Raw genomic sequence first — 21386 nt, 5'->3', positions numbered from 1 at the left:
TCTAGGTAAGTAGCTAAGGCAGCAACTCATTTTCAAGTGGGAAATTTTCTATAGGGTATAGATTATTTCACACATTCAAGTGAGAGATTATGTGACTGTAGTAGCTATTGGTCACCATAGTGTTGCAGATATTTCTGCATAAAACTAAGCCATGCACAGAAATGGGAGAGTCAGTGAGCAGGGAAATTCCCAGGCCTGTGCTTAAGAACCACAGAGTCCAGGCTGTACTGTAAGAGGAGTTATTGGAGAAGAGGTGGGTTCGGCTATCCCCAGGGTGAGTCTGAAAATTGTATTTTCAGGCTGGTGATTTGGGGACAATTTTGGGCCTTGAAGACTTAGTTTAATGCTCAAAATTAAACAGGTCTGTTCAGGAACAAATCCCCTTAATTTTGGTGAGCCTTGGTTTCTAAGTACAGACACCTATGATTGACACCTTAATCACGATTTTTCTAAATAATTCTGCACTGCTGGGCTATGTAAAAATCAAAGGGAAAAGTTATTTGTGTACGTGTTAGGTGAAGGATACTGTGGAGTTCTTGGACATTTAATCCCCTTGGTCAAGTCTGGACATGTTTAGGTTGCATTATTGGGAATTACTGCAAAGTGTTGAGAGCGGACCTTCTTAGCATACTTCTATTTTAATCTTGAGATAGGTTTTCAAGATACAGCTGGAGTAGTGTTTCTAAAAGTCTGGCTCCCGATGTGCTCCTGGTTCAGTCATGTAATGAGGGGCTCCCCCCTTTTCCTGGGCTTTTCACCCAGACAACAGAAAACCATCGCGGTTGTGATGCCCCTTTAAAAGACTGGCTCCCTCCCTCTTGTCTTTTCCTTCCCTGTATGGTACTCTGTTTATTGTGTGCTTATGCGTATATTGACATTAAAAATGAAACATATAAAATATAAACTTGCTGGCTGACTTGTTCTGGCGTTTTCTGCTGTAGAGAACTTGAAAGGGGGGTTAGTTTAAGTGGACAAGTGGTCCTGTTTCAAAATGTTTGAGAAGCAGTGAGCTCAGGACAGGCTTTTGGATCTAAGGCTGCCCTCTGCTGGGTATATGGATAATAAAAATACCTAACACAGTTAAGGTGTGAATCTCCAGGTTCCTGGTTCAATATTAATCCTGATTTGCTTGCACAAAGCTAATGGTTAGAAAAAGGGGTGTGTCAACACAAGGGCCTTAGGCTGCTCTTTCCATGTGTGTGTTTGTGTGTCTTTGTGTACATAAGCACTTTCCATTTATGCCTCCCAAATCTTTTTTGATGGTTTCCTATTGACATTAGTGGCTGGTGTTTGAGGGGATATATTTCTGTGGTGTGGTATGGTGCGTTGTCACCTCCCCTAAATTAGTATTTCCTCCACCCACAAACATGTTCACCAGTGTGCATGACCTTTTTTTAAAAAAGCTACCCCAAAACATGTTTTTCCCCCCTCTGAAATTCAAAGTTTTCACTCTATTAGATCTTCACAGAATCATAGAATTTCAGGGTTGGAAGGGTCCCCAAGTACCATCCAGTCCAGTCCCCTGCAATGCATGAACTGCAGCCAAAGAATCCCAGTCCTCTGCTCAAATCCTTCCACCACTCTCCAAGAGAGCACCCCATCATCAGCTCTCAGTGAAAGAACCTTCCCGTGTTCAGCCAGAATCTCTGCTTCCCCCTGGACCTAGTTTCGCCCCTGCCATAAACTATAATACCACAGAACACAACTAAAAGAACAGTAAATAATAATTTTAAAATGTGTGCATATTGCTCCAAGTAAGCAAACCTGAACTGAACAGGGAGAAAGTGTGGGACAACACTTCAGTGAGGAGGATGTTATGTGGACACCATGGAAAAAAAGAGAGACACAAGCAACTTCAAATCCACATTAAACTCTAGTGTGGATGAGCCCTAAGTCTGTTTTTTCTTGAGTACAGCAATACCTCGGGTTACGAACTTAATTCGTTCTGGAGGTCCGTTCTTAACCTGAAACCATTCTTAACCTGAGGTACTACATTAGATAATGGGGCCTCCTGCTGCCGCCACGCCACCAGAGCACGATTTCTGTTCTCATCCTGAGGTAAAGTTCTTGACCCAGGATACTACTTTCAGGTTAGCGGAGTCTATAACCCGATGTGTTTGTAACCCGAGGTACCACTGTATTCATTCTGATGTGTTTATGGTGTAGTTATACTAAGCATACATTTTGATTTGCTTGTGAGGTGTTTACATATCTTCTTGTTCATTATTTATTCACCCAGCACATATTAATGTAAGTAATTCATCTTGTCACTTTCTTGATTTCAAAAGGCTGTGGTATTTTGTTTGAAAATGGATTTGTCTCTCTCCAGGGCAACAGAGCGTTCCTCCCACTTTAACTGCACAAACCTAAATTTCCAGCATGCGTTTGAATCCCTGCCACAAAGCAGTGACAGCCTCGAGGCAATCTGTATGTTGTGACTCTGTCTGTGCTTCTGTTTTACCAATGATTTTCTTCACAATACTAGAGTTACAAGAAATTCTGGAGCCAGCAGGTGGCAGACTGGAACTTGCCTTGAAACCGAAGTTGCATATAGGCAGAGCCTAATAACTCAACCCTACATGTAAATGTGAATGCAGTGGTACCTCTGAATGTGAACGGGTTCTGTTCTGGAGCCCCGTTCGCATCCTGAAGCAAACGCAACCCGCGTCTGTGTGGGTCACGATGCGCCGCATCCGCGCATGTGTGTGACGTCATTTTGAGTGTGGAAGTAATGCGCTCTATTACTTCTGGGTCGCTGCGGAGCACAACCTGAAAATGCTTAACCTGAAGCTACTTCAACCCAAGGTATGACTGTATGTTTGCAGACTTTGTTTTAGTTGTTGTGTGCTAAACTCAAACCTCAGTTCTGCCCATGCTTGGATGACTGGTGGAAATCTGGTTATCTTGCAAAGATACGTAAAACTAAAATTGGAATCAAGATGTTACTTTGTGGTATTCTGCAAGAGAAATCCCAAGAACTTTGACAAGCAAGAGCACTAAGTCTAGCAAAGCGATAGGGAGGTATTACCATCTTTCTCCTTACCCTACGAAGACCTAGCTCAGCCTTCCTTCATCTGGTGCCCTCCAGATGTTTGGGATTTCATCTTCCATCAGCCCAAGGCAGTATGGCCAATTGTCAGGGATAACGGAAATTGTGGTCCAAAAATATCTGAAGGGCACCAGGTTGGATGATCTAGATGATCCATGAGCCACATTTCATTGTCTTGATCCAGCTAGGGGTTGTGTGCAGAAGTATATTTCTATACATGCATCAAAAAGAAGAGGGCCATTTTCAGTTGTGCTCCACCCTGTGAAAAGCTCTCCCAAGTGAGGCCTGCCTGGTGCCAACACTAACAACTTACTTTCCTCTTCACTGGGGTATTTGCTGGTATTTCAAAAGGATTTGAAGCTGATTGTAAGTTGCCTAGAGACTGCCCTGTGTTAGATGACAAACAGATTTAAATCATCATCCTAATAATCAATTAATAGGTGATCATCAGCTAAGTAGAACCAATGAAATTGAGCCATGCTCAGTAATTTCAAAGTCACTTAAGAACTTCCATTTGCTCAATGGGGCTTTTCTTTACACCCTCTCTCCCACACATATTACCTGAAATTGGCTTCATCATAAAGAGGAAGCAGGGAAACCAGAGCTTGCTGTTCCTGCCTTCTCTGGAGCACTGATAAGGGTGGCCCTTGGGTGTTGTAGTTTTTTCAAGGGCAACAGCAGTACCTCTGAACAGCTGCTTAGGTGGAGAGATTGGTATTCCTGTTACTGAAGGCTGATTTATAAATTGCTTGAAGGAATACGTTTGGTCCCTCATCATCCTTTCTCCTATTCCTCAAGTGCTACCACAATTTATCTTAGGTGGGCCATATGCATACAGTCCCAACAAGAAAGTATTTTATTGCGTTATAACTCTGAGGTCACATCCACACCACATGTTTAAAGTGCAGTTAATTCACATGACTTCCCTCCCCAAGAATTCTGGGAACTGCAGTTTACAGCTCACAGAGCTACAACAGCAGCATGCTTAGAAACTACCGTTCCCATGATTCTTTGGGGGAAGTCATGTGCTTTAAATGTCTGGATCTGGATCTGAAACCAGCACAATTTCACCCAAGGTTTTTGGCCTGAAGTAAAAAGCGGGATTTTGTGAACCTGACACACAAAAACCAGATTTACTGTGCTATTCCATTATTCGGGCATCTAAGACGCAGCCTTTATAGCAGATTGGATTTTTCACCAAACAGTTGGTTTAAGTGTTGTGGCAAGAGTCCATATAACTTAGCTGTTTGTATATATCTCAGGATCTTTTGGACCTCATGTGCCTTTTGCTCATAAGTTAATATTATGGTTTACTTTTATCCTACCCTGTAATTTTAGTATGGTTTTCAATTTTTAAAAAAGTTTTTTTTTTGGACTTTGCCAACAGCTAAAAGATGGATTAGGTTTGTTTTGAGGTATTTTTAAAAGCTGTTAAAGAACACATGAAATTCGCCAACATATTACTTACAAGCTTATAATTGTCAATTCTTTTTTTGGGAAGGGGCATGTTTGCTGCAATGTGAGGACATAAAATATAGTCCTTGCTGTCCTTGCTGTCTCGTGTACCGTTCACATTCAAAGACAATTTGGTAGGCAGGGATGTTTGAACATGTGTCTGGATGGGAATAGTTTCCTTCCCTCTTTACCCTTTGACTGTTGTTTTTAACATATTCTGTGTTTTAGTGGTGGCACATTGTTGCTGCTGTTATAATGTTATTTGCGTAGCTAACAGCACCTAATAAAAAAATCACACCATTTGCTCCCAGAGCAAGCAGGAGAGGTTCTTGGAAAACAACCTATCCTTTCCTCTTCTGTAGAACGAGAACCAATGTTGTGCCCTTCAGACATTGTTGGACTACAAGTCCCATCAGCCACTGCCAGTAAGGTCAATGGTCAGGGGTAAAGGTATTCCAGCCACATCTGGAGGGCACCACTTTAGCTTCTCCTGAACTATACAAACAAGGGTAAAAACCAGAGGATTCAAAATACATAGGCCAGCAATATAGGTAGAAGCCATGTCATATGCAAGTTCTAACAAAATAAACTAAATGTGAGAAGTTGCCATGTGGATATTTCTGTATGTATGTATGTCAAAAGTGTGCTACAGGGTAGTTTACAATAGAAAGACGATGTAATGACTCAATCATGCTTTGAAGGTAGCATAAAAACCAGCCCTAACTCCTATTAAAATGAGCATGGCAAGCTGTATTGATTAAAATCATGTAGGCATCTGAAAGTGTATTTGATGGTTCAGAGGGCTTTGAGACATGCTTACATTTATAATTACGACCAAATGAAACTAAGCAATATTGGTCACTATTTTGAAGTTTGAAAATATTAGGAATGCCATGTTCAGAGTGTCAGACATTCTTTATGTAATCCTTGTCCCTAAGTGATAGTAAGTGGTCTGAAGGTGTGGACATGTGTAGTGCTTTGTGTTGTCATGGTCAGATCACCATCGTGAAATTTGGAATGGTTGTGGGTGGGAATTCGCTCAGCAAAGATAACACGCCCATTTGAATGGTGTGCATCCGGTGACTAATGGATTGCTCTGGGGCAGGGCTGGTCTACCCATGAGGCAAGGTGAAGTAAACAGCCTCAGGCTACAGGATCCTCAGGGGCAGCAGATCCCATCTTTATTCCTCACCTTGTTCCTGATGTCGATTTTCACTCACCTCTTCTCCCCTGGTGGTGCCAAAATGTCTTGGATCGGCACTGCTCTGGGCATTTTCCAGCAGAGAAAGCAGTAATTCTGTCAAAGCCCTGGTCTCACTGTAGCACATTGAGATGAGATGGGAAGTTGACATAATTGCTTCTGAACATCTTCTCCAGGACTGTGTAGTCTTATCGTCTCCCTGGTACTCTGGGAGGCTGTGGGTTATGAAACTTACAGATATCCGACGACTGCAGCAGAAATTTACCCTTTAGGCGAGTGCCAACCATACTATCTATTTTTAAGAAATAAATAGGGGGTGGTAAATAACATTGTTTATGAACAAAGCTTAAATTACTGAGGCATATTCCTTGAAAGTACTTTCTGAATCTATATAGGGTTCAGATCATAGGAAAAGGATCGCGCTGCTATAAAACTATCAACAGATCCTTGCTTTCTGAATTATGCATGTGTTCTTCAGTTGTATCACTTAACATATTCTTTTTGAAATTACATTGTCTCTCAGGATGTCCATGGATAGTTCCAGACTCTAGCAGAAAAGTTAGCCTCCAAATATAGCCCCAAAAGCAGACTCCAAAATGAATTTGGCCCTGGGTTCTGCAGATGTCGCCTTGCCAGCTTGCAGCTGCTAAGAAGAGCTGTCCACTGTGGTCTTGACACAAGCAAAGTACATGGCTGCACCCAGCTGTTAGAAAGCCATGTCATTTTCAGTCCAAAGCAGCCTATAACTGATGTGGTTAGAGGGGCAGACGCAGGGCCCACTTAGACTTAGCCACTTGTCACGTGCCTACAATGTTGTCTCCACCTTGTATGTTAAAATTAAAGGCTGGCTTTTCCACTTTGGGATGAGTACTTCAATCTGCTGCCATCTGAGTTGCTTTCACTGACTTGGTACAGATGTAATGCTTTCCGAGATTACCGAACCATGGTTTGGTGACAGGGAGAGCCTTGTGGGCTTGCAAGTTCCATCCTTTCTTCCCTTTTGTGCAAAAAAATTGATGCTTTAACAAGACTGGGATTTATTTGACTGGACTAACCAGAGAATGAAACTAGGGAACAGTCACCATAACCATACAATCAGAGGTGGATTTAGGGGGCATGTGACGGTTCCCTCAGTGGCGTGCAGTCATTTCACCTCTGCACATACAACCCTGAGATTCTTTCGTATGAGACCTTCAGGGCAGGGTAGCCGACTAAATCTCAGTATTGCACAACGGGTGAAAGAAATATGTTAAAATTTAAGAGACTTGTGGGATCTGTAAGCTGCTCAAAGCCAGTCCATATCTTTGCCATGCTTCACATACAGAAGGCATAGCTGGAAGTGAAGCAAAGTTGCTTGGCACTGGGGGTGAGATAGCTCCAGGACATGTCCCTACCTGAAGGTTGCAGCAAGACGAGCAATAAACAATTGGGAAGTGGCCTGGTCACTGCATCCATCTGGGAAGTGACTTCCTGTCTGATCTTTGCAGAGGTTAATTCCTGTTTGAGAAGTCAAGTGTGCTAGCTTGCCTTCCTCCACCACCGTAATCCATGACTATGAGGGATATATTCTGAAGTAGGGAGTTTGCTGCACTTGTTTAGGCTTCAGAACGTGGACACTGAAAGGGTCTAAATTGCACAAGGAGCCTACACAATTACAAAAAGCTCCCCACTGCAGAAGTTGTGCCACCAATCTGTGGAGGGTTAAGGGAACAGCAATAAGGGAAGAAGGAAGGTAGAGCTAGCATGCTTGTCTTCACTCTTCACCTTTGCACAAGGCATTTAGGATACCCAAACAGGGCTTCGGAGACCTCTTGTTGATACAGACTACCCTACCTGTCTCTGTTGCACCCAACCTCAACTGCACAGGAGGCAGGCCTGACAATGTGGCTTCCCATTGAGAACCAAGCCTCTGTTGGTAGAAACAAATGGTTTCTCATGAGTTCTCCTTCCAGTTTATGAAGGAGCTGCTTATGCCTGCGAAAGGTGGCTCCAACATAATAAATGGTGTGTTCTGAATTGCAACTATTGTCGTATTGGAGGTTCTCTTCCTTTCTGCTGTATGTTTTTAGTAACAGTTTAGTAACAGCACAATGGGCCTAGCAGTGTAAAGGTTTGAAGTCTGAGGCATTTTATTGGTATATAGAAATGAAGGGTAGCCATTTAATGCCTGTTCTGGAACCTGTTTAGTTTCTTTTAATATTTATGCCAAAGTTTCTTTCTTTTTTTAATCACTCCTCTCCTCAGAAACCAGATCCAGATGTGGAGTAGGCTTCGGTGAGTAATCTAGAGCTGCCTTTGGCAAGCGTGTTCTGTACAGAAGTTTTCACAAGATTTATGTAAATCTAGAAAAAATAAACTAGCCAGTTTAAAGCCACCCCTTTTAAGCATTTATGAGGTCAGAGTAGACTCTCTGTGTACTGCTATTTCCCCATACAAAATGCTTAATCAATGCCCTTATAGTTCCATTAAATCTCTAGTTTTTTGCTGCCAAAAGCAGCAAGCTCTAAGGGATCAGGCGAGGTAAAGGCTAGTTAGTGTCAGAGGGCTGCCATTCTTTTCACTCTGTATTTAACAGCTGCATGACAGGCAGAAATCCAGCATCTGAACTTCCTCCCGCCAATGCATAATTGGATCAAAAATATTTCCTATAAACACACACAAACTTTCACATACACACACACACACACACCAAACTTTCAGTGCAAAATTAAAAATGTACAATAAAAATGTGCCTAAAATGGACACAAAATCCTGGCAAAATAGATTCTTATTTGAATCTACAGAATTTAAACATGCATTTTTTATATTTACAGTACATGTTTGGATTAATATAATTCCTTGCCAGTTAATTCAAGGGAATTAAGACAGTCTTAATGTTCTGGTTAAGGCTCTAGACCATAATAATGAAATTTGTCTATGGATAAATGCATATCTACCAGTAAGAGAATGGCACCTTCAGACTGTGCGGTCTGTGTCCATACCCCATTCCACCACTACACAAAAAAGAATATATTTCAAGCCTAAAGCATCAGTCTCATCTATGGTAAACTAATGCAGTTGCCTTCAGTAACATTGTGTAAACCTGTATACAGTATTTTTAACTCTTGACAAAGAAGAAAGATCAGAAAAGGGAAAGGCTTCTTTTCATTGATGAGTTGTTTTGTTTCTCTCAAATTAGACCTAATATTAATGAGCTTACCTGACAAAAACAAGCTCACACCTGTCACTGAGTTTGTAAATATACGTAGAGGCTCATTTATAATTATATTTTGGGAACAATTCATGCTCTTATGTGGCTGCATTGTTTTATACTTTCTGGGTGACCCATTATAAAGCAGTTGTGTTCTTTGGTATAAATCCAGCACTGCTGCTAGTTGTTTCTTTTTTGTTTCCCAGGGCATTTCTTAGCAATAAAATGTTCAGTGTGGTGCAAGCATATTTTTTATTCTGAAAGTGTGGCCCAGAGAGAAAGGTTTGAGAATCACAGCTCTATGATTTCTTCCTGAAATGGCTGCAGCCAACCAGCAAAAGGGAGAAAAAGGCAAAACTGATTTCTTGAGATGTCTCCTGCTCCCTGATTTTTCTGATCTCTCTCCCCTTCCCCTTTCCCTTCTCTCCCTGCGTAGTTTCTGCCTGGAAATGGCTGCTGCCAACCAATGTAGTTACAAACAAGTAAGGAGGTATGGAAGTGGGAAAACTTGAGTTGTTTGGATATCTGAATCTGTGGCGTCTATAGTGAGATTTGGGCATAATGGGAAGGCAGACAGTGGGACCTGTGTGTGAATTTTACATTGGTGTAATAGGCTAATTTATGCACCACCACCTCAAATCTCCATCCTTCAAGCAAGCAAGCAAGATACGCTATCAGAGATCTCCCACTCAGGCAAAAACACTCAAGCAGGACAGGTGAGGGAGTATGGAATAGAGCATGGGTAGGCAAACTAAGGCCTGGGGGCTGGATCTGGCCCAATTGCCTTCTAAATCTGGCCCGCAGACAGTCCGGGAATCAGTGTGTTTTTACATGAGTAGAATGTGTCCTTTTATTTAAAATGCATCTCTGGGTTATTTGTGGGGCAAAGGAATTCATTCATTCCCTCCCCCCAAAAAATATAGTCAGGCTCCCCACAAAGTCTGAGGGAGAGTGGAGCAGTCCCCTGCTGAAAAAATTTGCTGACCCCTGGCCTAGAGAGAGTCCTGAGGGCCAGACAAAGGGATCTGAAGGGCCACTCTTGAGTAATCCATGATGGTGAAACGAGTTGGCAGAATTGTGTTGACCTAGTTGGAAGCTCACATTTTTCCCTTCTGCACTTTATCTGCACTTTATCCAGCATTTGTAGGAAACTTGTATGGGAAATAGAACTTTATCTTAGTGCAGGATGCAGATAATGCTTCCACGTCGCCACATATTATCATGCAGCATCGGTGATTTCAGCCTGTCTGCATGTTGAAAGCTTGCGTCACTTGGCCTTTAATCCTGATATACACAGTTGGCTGTGCTGCAGCAAGTTATTATTGTTGAATATTTAAAATGGAAAGTTTGTCTTTTGCAGAAGATTGTGCAGGAAATAAGTCTTTAAATTAAGCAGTGATAAAAGTGGGAGACCGATTTGTACTTTCAAATAGATGTCTGAATATAGGGTAGACAGAGGCCCAGGACGAAAACATGGCTCCATAGTCAGTAATGCATCAATTCCTAATAACCTCAGCGGCAATTTGCTTTTGGCACAGAACTAATTATTAAAAGCATTGAGTTGCTAATCCGAAATGTTATTTAGGCTTTCAGCGTGTTTTTTCTGGATTTTTACTGGGATAGAAGGATAGCTTCCACTAGATCAAACTATTTATCCACTTTGGCTCGTTATTATCTAACTGGCAACAACTCTCCAGGGGCTCAGGTGTTTCATATCCCTGGCTCAGTGGTGGCTGGTCCATTAGGGAAACTACAGAGTGAAATGGCTAGCAATTTTTTAACCCCCACACTGCCCCAAATGTCAAGGCCGCACTGTTTCCTGTCACACACATCCTTCTAGAGAGTCTTGGATACTTTTATGTCAATCTCCCATTCTCAGGCAGTCAACAATGTGCACCACACAGACAATATCAGTCCAAAAGAATTGTTGTGTCTTGGAGGGTCCCATCCATCTGTCCTGCGGCCTAAAGGTTTATTTGTATCTTACCAGCAATTTGCCCTACTCTGCAGTTTTCTTCTCCCTCATGTTTTCATTATGTGAACCCAACTAATGTGGATAGCTTGTGTGTGTTGCAAGAAAAGAAATCAGGGCTTTTAAAAAGCATATAAAATGTGCGATAAATTCCTCCCTGTTACCCTCATGAATCCAACCCCCCCCCCCCAAAAAATATTTTAATGGTTGTTTCTAGAATATAACAGAACTGTGAGTCAGGTACTCCATTTCTCACCAGGTGGCCAGGCTAAAACTTCCACTTTGTGTGCTCTGCAGCTTTAAGAATGAGTGCCTAATACTGCAGGGGAAATTAATTTAAAATAATTTAAAATGTTTCCATATAAACGCTGTGAACTTTGATAACAGATTTTAATTTTGTCTGGGATGCTTTCAAATGCACTTTTCAATAATAGAAATGATTTTAAAAAGTGGATTTGCAAGTCAATGCCAAATTTAATATCCCCAAATAATTATATACACAAATGGTGTTTTAATAATATCTCATTCACACAATATAGAGATGATTTGTAAAAATTTTGGCCATCAATATATATTTTAATAGTCATTTATTTTTTAAAAAAATCTTTGTTCTTCCACACTGGTAGGGGAAAAAAAGGATCAATACAAGTTAAAAACTGAATTACTGTAATGCTAATAGAAACCAAGCTTATATGGGCCTGGAGTATGCATCTTAATGTTACATATTAAACAACATCCTGACAACCAGCTTTGTCACAAAGAACTTTCACATACACTAGTACATTTGAAGCAGGAAGCTCAGCTGATACAATTTTTAAAAAGCTACTGAAATGTGTAAATTTGCAATACTTAAGCTCATGTTAAATACTTTTCTAGTAAAAGTCGAGGTTCAGAAATGAACATGAACCCAGTTGGTTTATTGCTATATAATAAGTCACCTAATGTATTTACATAAGAATTTAACCTACATTTTCCAAAAGGTTGAAACATGACTCAGCAAACAATTATCTGCTTTTGGTAATTCTTGATGCTGAGAATTAACACAACTACGCAACCCACAAACCCATCTGAGGAAAAGATAGTCTGTTGGATAGTCCCAATTCAATAGTCATCTCAACTATGTGTTTTGGCCTTGTTGTAAAGGCTTCCCCCTTCACTTCAATGAATGGGCCAGAGTTTTGTATTGAAGAAAAGAGAGCTGCCCTACTCTCTAGTAAGGTGAACTCTCAAGTGCATATGGCCTCTTGGGCCTATAATCCCATTTTTTAAGACAACCTTATTCATCTTTGGTGTGTTTAGCTCTTTTTAACCATTGTTTTCAAAACTTGAATTAGTAGTTGTCATTGTTGCCTCTTGTCAAAAGTAACATCACTTGATGCTGATGATTATATTTTTAAGGCACTGATTTGTTCAAAATAGTGACAGGTTAAAACAAATACACATCTAATAATCTCACTTTTGCATATCTTCTAAAACTGAATTTACAGGCATTAAATTGTACTCATATGGTTCCTTTCCCCCCACAAACAGAAGACATGCTACATTCATTAAGTTCCACTTTGCTATTTTAGAATTCAAGGAAAAGGAATTTGTGGGTTTTGCATATGATCTAAACTAGGCCAACTTGGCAGAGGCATTTCAATGTGAAGAGGTATTGTCTACAGTAATAAGGGTTATGGGAGAGCTTTGTTTCTTGTCTTATCCCAGTGTTTCACAATTGGATTCTCCTGCAGATACTATACAATAATGGACATGCAACCTGTGTAACAGGAAGAATAGAAAACATACTGGAGCAGAACCCTGAGACAAGTAAATAAGTTGAAAACAAAACAATCACATAGTTTAATAGTACCAGTTAAAAGAGAAGACGCTTCTCCTTAAAAATGCAAGCAAACGGAAAGAGCCATTAGTTTCTGTTCCATAATATGAATGACTCGAATTTACCACAATTTAAAAACAATAAATACAGCAATACAATATGGGGCTTTAAGTGCACGTCATATCTACGGTCAATTTAAACAATTCAGTTGAAAAGAAATTCTGCTAAATGCTGTGTAAATGTTTTCAGCATATCAGAAAAATGCTGGTTTCAAGTTCAAATAAAGTCAGATGCAGGTCATTGTACGTTCAGCATTTATTTTTGCAGGTTCTTCACTTCATAGCACTGTCAGATACTAGAGCTGATGTTGCATCGGCTGCCATTAGCCCTGTGCACAATTGTCATTGTTCCCATGTATCCAGAGGCAAATCTGGGCATATTTGGCAGGAGTAATTCGAACGGCCACATTGTAATCCTGCTCTTCCCCATTGACATCCACCCACTGGTGACCAGAATAAATGGCAATAATTTTGCGCTTCCACTTCTTCTTGTTGGGCTCTTTAAGGCGAAGGTAGATCCCCGATCCAGTAGAGCCAGACTCGGCATCACAATACTGGTAGAAGAGATCGCTGGATTCCTCAGATACGCTGCAAAACCGATAGACCAGTTGGCCAGATCGGTCAGCGTCGTATCCGGAAAAGTGGATCATGCTTCCAGGCATTGTTTTGCTAGCTGGACTAATGCCCAGCTCCATGTATTTCTTCTTGTGAGGACGCTTGAGCTCCAGGACTGCGTAGTCGTAATCCACTGCAACATCTCCAGTTATGCCCCTCAGCCAGCCTTTGGGGATCTGTGTGCTTTTAACTCTGGTCCACTGGAAGGAAGGCTTACGCTCAGATTTCCTCTCATTCAACCCAGATGCCTTTTGTTTCCTGCCAGCTCTCTTGCTGGGACCTTGTTCCAGCTGTTTGGCATCAGTGTGGTGGTCCTCGACCTCTGACACTTCCCTCTTGCTCCTCTTGGCTCCCCTGCGTCTCTTGCCGTCCCCTTTGGATTTCAGCCTCAGCAACCCCACCCTCAGCTTCTTGCTGCCTTTGATGTAATCGGTGCCATCGTGCACACAGTGAGCAGCAGTGAGGACGTGCTTTGGTGAAATCAGGATTCCGCTGCAGCCCGTGGAGATCTTTACAGCGGTGTTGAAAGGGAAGTTGGTCAGGAAGCGTGTGTCGGAAATGCTGAACCTGCTGTCAGTGCCGTAGACCTGCCTCTTTCTCCTGGAGCGCACCTTGGCGGTGGTGTTCGCCACTGGGTCAAGATCCGCTCCCAAGATATTCACCTCAGTCAGGGTCCGTGTGCCGTTCTCAAAGACAGTCTCGTAGGAGAGGAGCTCCTTCAAGTCTGACAGGCGTGGCAGCGGGAGAGTCCTTTGGCATTCAATCCCACACACTCCACTCAGCTCCAATTTGGCATTTGCTTCAAATTTAGGAGCGTCGAGGAGGAAAGTTTTTTCTTTCACTATCTGTGGTACTCTTCTTAACTGCCAGCTGAAATCTTGTTCTGCATCTATTCCATTCATGAGGCTCCAGACAGGAGTGGAAAACAGCAGTAACAGAAGAGCACGGTCCATTATGTCTCTTGGTTTTCTGTTAAAAACAAAACACAAGAAGTGTTTGTTTAAATGTTGTAGCGTCAGAGATGTTTCCATTTAAAGGATGACATAAGTATTATACTATTTTTGTAGCATGGTTAAGATATTTAAAAATAGCAACAGCACTCTTAGAAAGACAATAAACTGAATATGTAGGACAAGGTACTCCGACCACAATCATTATCTTTCTCTATTTATAGATCTTTGCAATTGTGTCCTGTATTTGATTATAGATACATTTAACAATATTGTCATTAATTTGGCTATGAAAAGCCAGGAAGATTCATGAAAATATTTTTCTTTCTGTTCACTCTGCTTTTAACCACTTGACTTTGAAACTATGATAAATCGTTAAGTTCCTACACAGCTTAAATTCCAGCCCTGCTCCCCCACACACAAAACAACCCTTTGCATGTTGCCTGAAAATGACAGATTAAGGACATCTATGCAGCTCCACACTGCCTTTCTATCTACCTAAAGGCCAAACTAGATGAGATATTACTTGGAAGATCTGTCACAGTTATCTTAACTTCTAGGGATCAATGACATGCTTGATCTGTATGGCAAGGGGATGGGAATTGCTTCTCACAGGAATAAATACCCCTGTTAATAACCTTCACTTCCATCTGGCATGATTTTCAAGCAATGACTCCCTGATGCCATGCCTTCCTTGCCTAACTTCCCTCATTTTATTTCCTTTCCTTTTTTCTATGCTAGGCTGCTTTGCTTAGGAATCTTGTGGAATCCTATTGTATCCTCCCTTTATAGACACACACTCATGGAGACCCTTCCTTCCTTCCTTTTTACATCACACCAATGTTAATTACTTTCGGGTGTGAGGTCAAAAGCATTTCTTTTCCACTAGGCCTTTAACTGAGCAGCACCGGCCAATATTGCTTTTAATTTTATCTGCTGTAACCCATCCCACAACTGTTTTATGGTGAAGGGCAGAATATATTTTTTTAATGAATAGATGAATACCAAGGTATTTTCATGGACTAGAACAGAGGTGGGCCTCTGAGGGCCATCTGCAGCACTTTGACAGGCAAGTGGAGCTGCTTGACAGTTGGTGGGGAAGGACTTAATTGGGGGGGATGGGACACCAGAATCTTCTTTCAACCTTCTGTCCTGCCTACTCACACTTTAATCTGTCCCCTCCCCAGCTGCATTGGCAGTGCTGGAGAACACAAGCTTTAATGTGCATTCCCCAGCAATCCCAACGTAGCTAAAATAGTTGTTGCCACATTGCCTATCAGGATGGGAACAGTAATGGCTAGTCATCTGGGCAGTAGGGGAAAGTGGACAGGGTTCCCTGGCACTTTGTGGGCCTACAGAGAGCTGAATGGTGTTTCCCATAGGTGGACTAAGAACATCTCAAGATATAAATGAAAGATAGGTTGTTTTGTAATAAAGTATGCTACAGTACAGTGGTTAGTACATAAACTGGTGGCATGAAAGGATAACTGGGCCTAGAGGACATACTAATATTTACTATTGGTAGTGCCTAGAGTTGTCAACTTAAATGGGGTATTTACCGTATATCTTTACTGTTTCATTTGAACTTGGAGCACTAGTAATTTGTGATGTAAAAGAAAAATCAATGTTTTTAAAAAGAACAACTTCCCTGATTGGGCATCTAAGTACCATTCTTATCACTAGTGATCAGGTGAATAATTATTTGCAAGCCTGACCCAGGCATTCCAAGTAAGTTAAGGAAGGAGAAAACCCAAGGTATCCTGAAATCAAGTAGCATTCTTAATAACTTAGAGTAAATCATGTCCACGCCTGATGAATGCCAGTGAACTGTGTAAATGGAACAAACATGACTTTTTACAGGTTGAATTTGATGCATCACAATATTAACAAATGCAGTGACTTCTGCCATTTGGAGAACGGAGCCTGCTTTCCTCTCCCACTTTATACATTCACCACTATGGAAGCCTCAGACATGTGTGGAAATGGCAGTACCTCTAATTATACTTTAAGAGTTAGGCATTTAAGGACATGCATCTGGTTAGACTCTATGGTTCAATATTGTAATTAAAGTGCAGATCAGGATAAAGAGCTCTCTTTTGTTGTTATTATATATACCAGAGTTCAAAAAGGGCTGAAGTCTACATTAAAGGTTGTTTTTTTTTAAATAATAATTGTTTTCAGAATTAAAGGCTAAAGAAAAGGTGAAAAAGATGCAAAAGATGTGGCTCAAGTTCTAAATTAAAGAATAAGGAAGATAGTAGCTATTATTGAAATGTGGGTTTGATGATAGTTTAATTCTATGGCTTTTAAATTACCTGGACTATTTTCCTGGAATAGCAATGCAATCCAGAAATGGTTTGTGTAGCTACAGCAGTTGGCAAAATCCCTTCTTCAAAACATATCTGTTAGTGCAGCAAGCCTAAGGATCTTGCTATGTGAATCGGGGTGTACACATGTCTTTCTTTGATGGTAATCCACATGACAAGACAGGCCTCTGCAGGTAGATCTCTTGTAGCAAGGACACAGCAGTCAGTTGTGAAGCAATTCAGCTTCCCTCCCCCCAGTCCGGTGAGTGGTGTTTAAATATTAGGCAGGGCAGGAGATCATTTTAACAAACAGCAGATCCCTTCCCGCCTTCTCTCCATGCCCTACTAAAGACTCCACTTCCAACAATGTCAGCAAGGAAGAAGTTGTGGGCAAAGAAAAATGCCTCTATCCACAGGCACCTGGTCTAGGGGGCTCTGGGTGCCAGGGCACCCACAATGCAGGACTCCAACACAACTTCCGGTTTCTACCAGAAGTTGCATCAGAGCACTGACGCGACCTCCCAGACCACGTTGGAGGCCCTTCAAATTGTGTTGGAGGTCTTGCGAGGCTTCAGATGTGACCTCTGAGACCCCATGAGGCCTCAGAAGCGTTGCTGATGTCGCAGGCGTCATGGGCACCCATAACCTGGGCCCCAAGTCAGAACCCCAGCCTATATCCTTGCCTTAAGAACTGAGGTCCAGCACCGAGGGCCTTCTGGCGGTTCCCTCACTGCGAGAAGCCAAGTTACAGAGAACCAGGCAGAGGGCCTTCTCGGTAGTGGCACCCGCCCTGTGGAACGCCCTCCCGCCAGATGTCAAAGAGAACAACAACTACCAGACTTTTGGAAGACATCTGAAGGCAGCCCTGTTTAGGGAAGCTTTTAATGTTTGATGTATCACAGTATTTTAACATTCTTTTGGAAGCCGCCCAGAGTGGCTGGGGAAGCCCATCCAAATGGGCGGGGTAAAAATAATAAATTATTATTATTATTATTATTATTATTATTATTATTATTATTATTAATTATCTGCAGAAAATGACATGGAATTTGAACTATGGTATACCAGTCCCTGTGGGACGTGGGTAGCGCTGTGGGTTAAACCACAGAGCCTAGGACTTGCTGATCAGAAGGTCGGCGGTTCAAATCCCCGCGACGGGGTGAGCTCCCACTGCTCGGTCCCTGCTCCTACCCACCTAGGAGTTCAAAAGCACGTCAAAGTGCAAGTAGATAAATAGGTACCGCTCTGGTGGGAAGGTAAACAGCGTTTCTGTGTGCTGCTCTGGTTCACCAGAAGCAGCTTAGTCCTGCTGGCCACATGACCCGGAAGCTGTACGCCGGCTCCCTCGGCTAATAATGCAAAATGAGTGCTGCAACCCCAGAGTTGGTCAGGGGTCCCTTTACCTTTATACCAGTCCCTAGTCCAATGCTCCAACCACTGTTCTGCACTGGCTCTAATCCTCACACAAACTGTACTCCAGAAGCAGCAGCAGGAACTTAAAGGTAAAAAAAGTAAAGGTCCCCTGCAGCATTGGGTGCTCCATCCAGCTGGAAGAGCTGATAGGTCTGCACCATACAGAACAGTTTCAAACTTCTGAACTACCCCCAAGTTCTTCCTAATGAGGGTGATCCTATTTGATTGGGGTTGTTAATGGTTTATTTTCCCTTAGAAGGTTTTTATAGTAAAACAGGCTGAGTGTTGCAACTCTTTGAAACCAGCCCTGACACTGCCACAAAGACCACACCAGCTTCTTGTATTGCGTTGCGGTCTGTTAAATATATATTCCCTGTTTACAGCAAACTCAGAAAGGTAACTTGCAATTAGCTTCTGGCTGTTTGGTACATGTGATTTAATGGAGACTCTTAGTGTTCCTCAGCTGCTCTAACTGTAGCTCCTGCCTCCCTCTTTGGCCCTCCTGAGTTCTCCTTCGTTTGGCCCCAAGAATGGAAGGAAAAAGCACCCAGATCTTCCTCCTCCTCTGCTCAGCCTTGTCTCCCAGAAGCAAAGCCCTGAGCAGTGTCTTTCTTTGGCTCACACCCACATTTGCCATATCAAACAAGCACAATCTTTTGGAGAGTTCTTTAGCTTCTTGCTGAACCTCCTAGACTTTGTGCTGCCATGGCAATGGGGCCAGAGCTCACCTTGCCACTCACTTGACTCTGGTTTGCAGGTAGAGTGATTATACGCCCCATTCCACCGTTTGGAGGGCTGCCAGGAGTCCTCTGTTTGGAGGGCTGCCAGGAGGATAGTCCTCTTTTTCATGGCATCCTCTATATGAAGGGCTGCCCAGCCCAAGCCTGGTTTAAAAATAAAAAACCATAAGAAGAGAGACTGTCGGCCTTGAAGCTGGCCATCAACATTTGATACCTTGACAACAGACTGAGCTCATCTGGACATAGCCTTCCCCACTGTCTTCCCCCATATTTCCACTTAATTTTCAGTCATTATTTCTAAATTTCAATCTGTACATATCAATTTGCACGAGCATATTATATGCAAATCTGCACCTGCTCTTTTTTTTTTGTCATGCCTTTCCTCTCTTTTGGCAGTGGCCACCATAAGTAGAGGAATGCACAGCTTCTTAAAAGGGACCACACATGTATTCCTGCCCAGTTGTGGGCATTTTGATTTTGATGGTGAAGCATCTGGATGAGCCCTACATGAATGGACAGAGATATGATATTGAAAGTTTTGCATGCTAGTAAATATTTAGTAGTTTATTATTAAAAAGTAATCATGGAACTTATTCTCCTTTGCAGTTCATCATCTGGAAACATTACAAGACTTCTACTTAAGGCAGACTGGGAATACATTAGAGGTAAACTGGGAGCAGGCTGCTAGTGTTTAATTTAAGATGTTTAACTAGATTATAAATTTGACAGTGTCTCTTATATTTGCTTTTCAGCCTATTCTTACTGGTTTTGACCCCTCCTGAAGGCTGAGTTGACTAAGAACTAAAGTAAATAAATACTGCTTTTCTTCCTTTTAACTTTCCTTTCATATTTTTAAACATGCAAGTATGCTTGTGGTGCTGCCACCAGAGGGCAGAAAAATCTAGACATATCCAATAATAGACTTTATGAATTCCCTAGAAGGTTGAAACTTTTATTTTTTAGACTCTTACTGTACTTCATTTGAGTATACTATTACTGGAATATGGTATTCTCCTCCAGGGCAGGTTCTTGTCCCACATAGCTTGCTGTGTTGTTTTCTTTTAGGGGGCTACACTTATTTTATATTTTGAAAAATGCTTAGCACACTTCAGACTATTCCCCCCCCCCCAATGAAAGTACCATCTTATTTTTTTCAGAAACTTACTGTAATATTGTTATAGGATGGCAGCTGCCTCCCTTAGGATAGGTGTGAAAATCCCTTCATCTTAAAAAAAATAAATATTTATATACTGACTACTGTAATTGGCTATGGTGCTACCCTATTCCAAGATCTTTGGGGAATTTCTCTGTCATATTATATAAATTTGCTCAATACACAAGAGCTCAATACACAAAACACTTTACCTAGGTTTGCCCTTGAAAGATGGCATAAAGGTGTCGTGTTCTTTATAGCCACTCCAGTAGCCTAACTATACCTCATTCTCCTTTTATATTAGGGTACCTAATACTTGAAGGGACACGGGTGGTGCTGTGGGTTAAACCACAAGAGCCTAGGACTTGCCAATCAGAAGGTCGGCAGTTCGAATCCCTGCAACGGGGTGAGCTCCCGTTGCTCGGTCCCTGCTCCTGCCAACCTAGCAGTTTGAAAGCACCTCAAAGTGCAAGTAGATAAATAGGTACCGCTCTGGCGGGAAGGTAAACGGTGTTTCCGTGCGCTGCTCTGGTTCACCAGAAGCGGCTTAGTCATGCTGGCCACATGTCCTGGAAGCTGTATGCCAGCTCCCTCGGCCAATAAAGCGAGATGAGCGCCGCAACCCTAGAGTTGGCCACAACTGGACCTAATGGTCAGGGGTCCCTTTACCTACCTAATGCTTGAGTTTCCAGGTTACTGTGTTCCAACCCTTCCTTAGAAGCCAGCCTCCTAGTTAATTCCTTAAATGAACCAAAATTTACATTCCATATTACAGCCCACTCTCATAAAAGTACTGAGACTATACAGTGGTCCAGAGTATTCATAATTCTAAGCCAACCTATGACTCAGCAAGAACAAACAAGTATGCTGGTAACCAGAGTGAAAACCACAGTTTCTACACTCCTCCTCTAGTCCTGTGATCACTGCACTACCCACCCAGACCTAATCCAAGGTTTGGTTTGGTTATGTGTAAACTTGGGCCTGTGATAGTATGGACTATAACCAAGGTTTGTTCTTGGATTACCACTTGCAGTTGAAGGAGACAAACCAGGTTCACATATAATACTTGTCGAAACACGACTCAGCTCTGTATAGCATGGTAGCAACAAGGCCAGAAGAGGAGCAAAGTCGCTGCAAACTTCTGGGCACCCACTTGCTTGCTCTTGGTTTGGCTTAGCGTTATGTGCAAGCGAGGCTAAATTATTCTTTCTGCAAATTATCTTTGATGCCTACACTGCAAAACAACCTCAAAAGCACACCAAATAGGTGGCAAGAAGATTTTGGGTTGTAAGCACCAGAATTCTACTCAGTTTCATATACGTCACCTATGCACGAAGACACATTTTAGCACACACTGTTATTTTAAGGAATCAGTAGAATGGTACCTGTCACCAGACAACCACTCTTTTGACAGGCTTATGCATATAGTACTGCTAAATTCATGGCATGTTTTAGAGAGGAAGC

General features: G+C 42.0%; 1 protein-coding gene and 1 long non-coding RNA gene across 8 annotated transcripts in view; one reads left to right on the top strand and one right to left on the bottom strand.

Moving 5' to 3' along the window:
- Positions 1-11437: 11437 nt before the first annotated feature.
- PRSS35 (serine protease 35) overlaps positions 11438-21386 on the bottom strand; it is a 152954-nt gene continuing 143005 nt past the window's right edge. For 6 of the 7 annotated variants that reach the window (XM_083730602.1, XM_083730603.1, XM_083730599.1 and 3 more), the window contains one exon: positions 11438-14329. In XM_083730602.1, the coding sequence (XP_083586728.1) occupies positions 13069-14313 (1245 nt within the window). In that variant the 5' untranslated portion in view covers positions 14314-14329 and the 3' untranslated portion in view covers positions 11438-13068. Of the gene's footprint in view, positions 14330-18757; positions 18914-21386 lie in introns of all 7 variants that reach the window. The other variant, XM_083730601.1, reaches the window with a different exon arrangement.
- LOC310840724 lies at positions 12598-19828 on the top strand. The gene is made up of 3 exons (XR_014562046.1): positions 12598-12676; positions 19376-19434; positions 19522-19828. It is a non-coding gene; the product is annotated as an uncharacterized lncRNA (long non-coding RNA).

The sequence above is a fragment of the Podarcis gaigeae genome, assembly GCF_964106915.1.
Source record: "Podarcis gaigeae genome assembly, chromosome: 3".
In the NCBI taxonomy this organism is placed as follows: Eukaryota; Metazoa; Chordata; class Lepidosauria; order Squamata; family Lacertidae; genus Podarcis; species Podarcis gaigeae.
The sequence above is the reverse complement of the archived record's forward strand: the minus strand, read 5'-3'. Positions and strand labels throughout refer to the sequence as shown.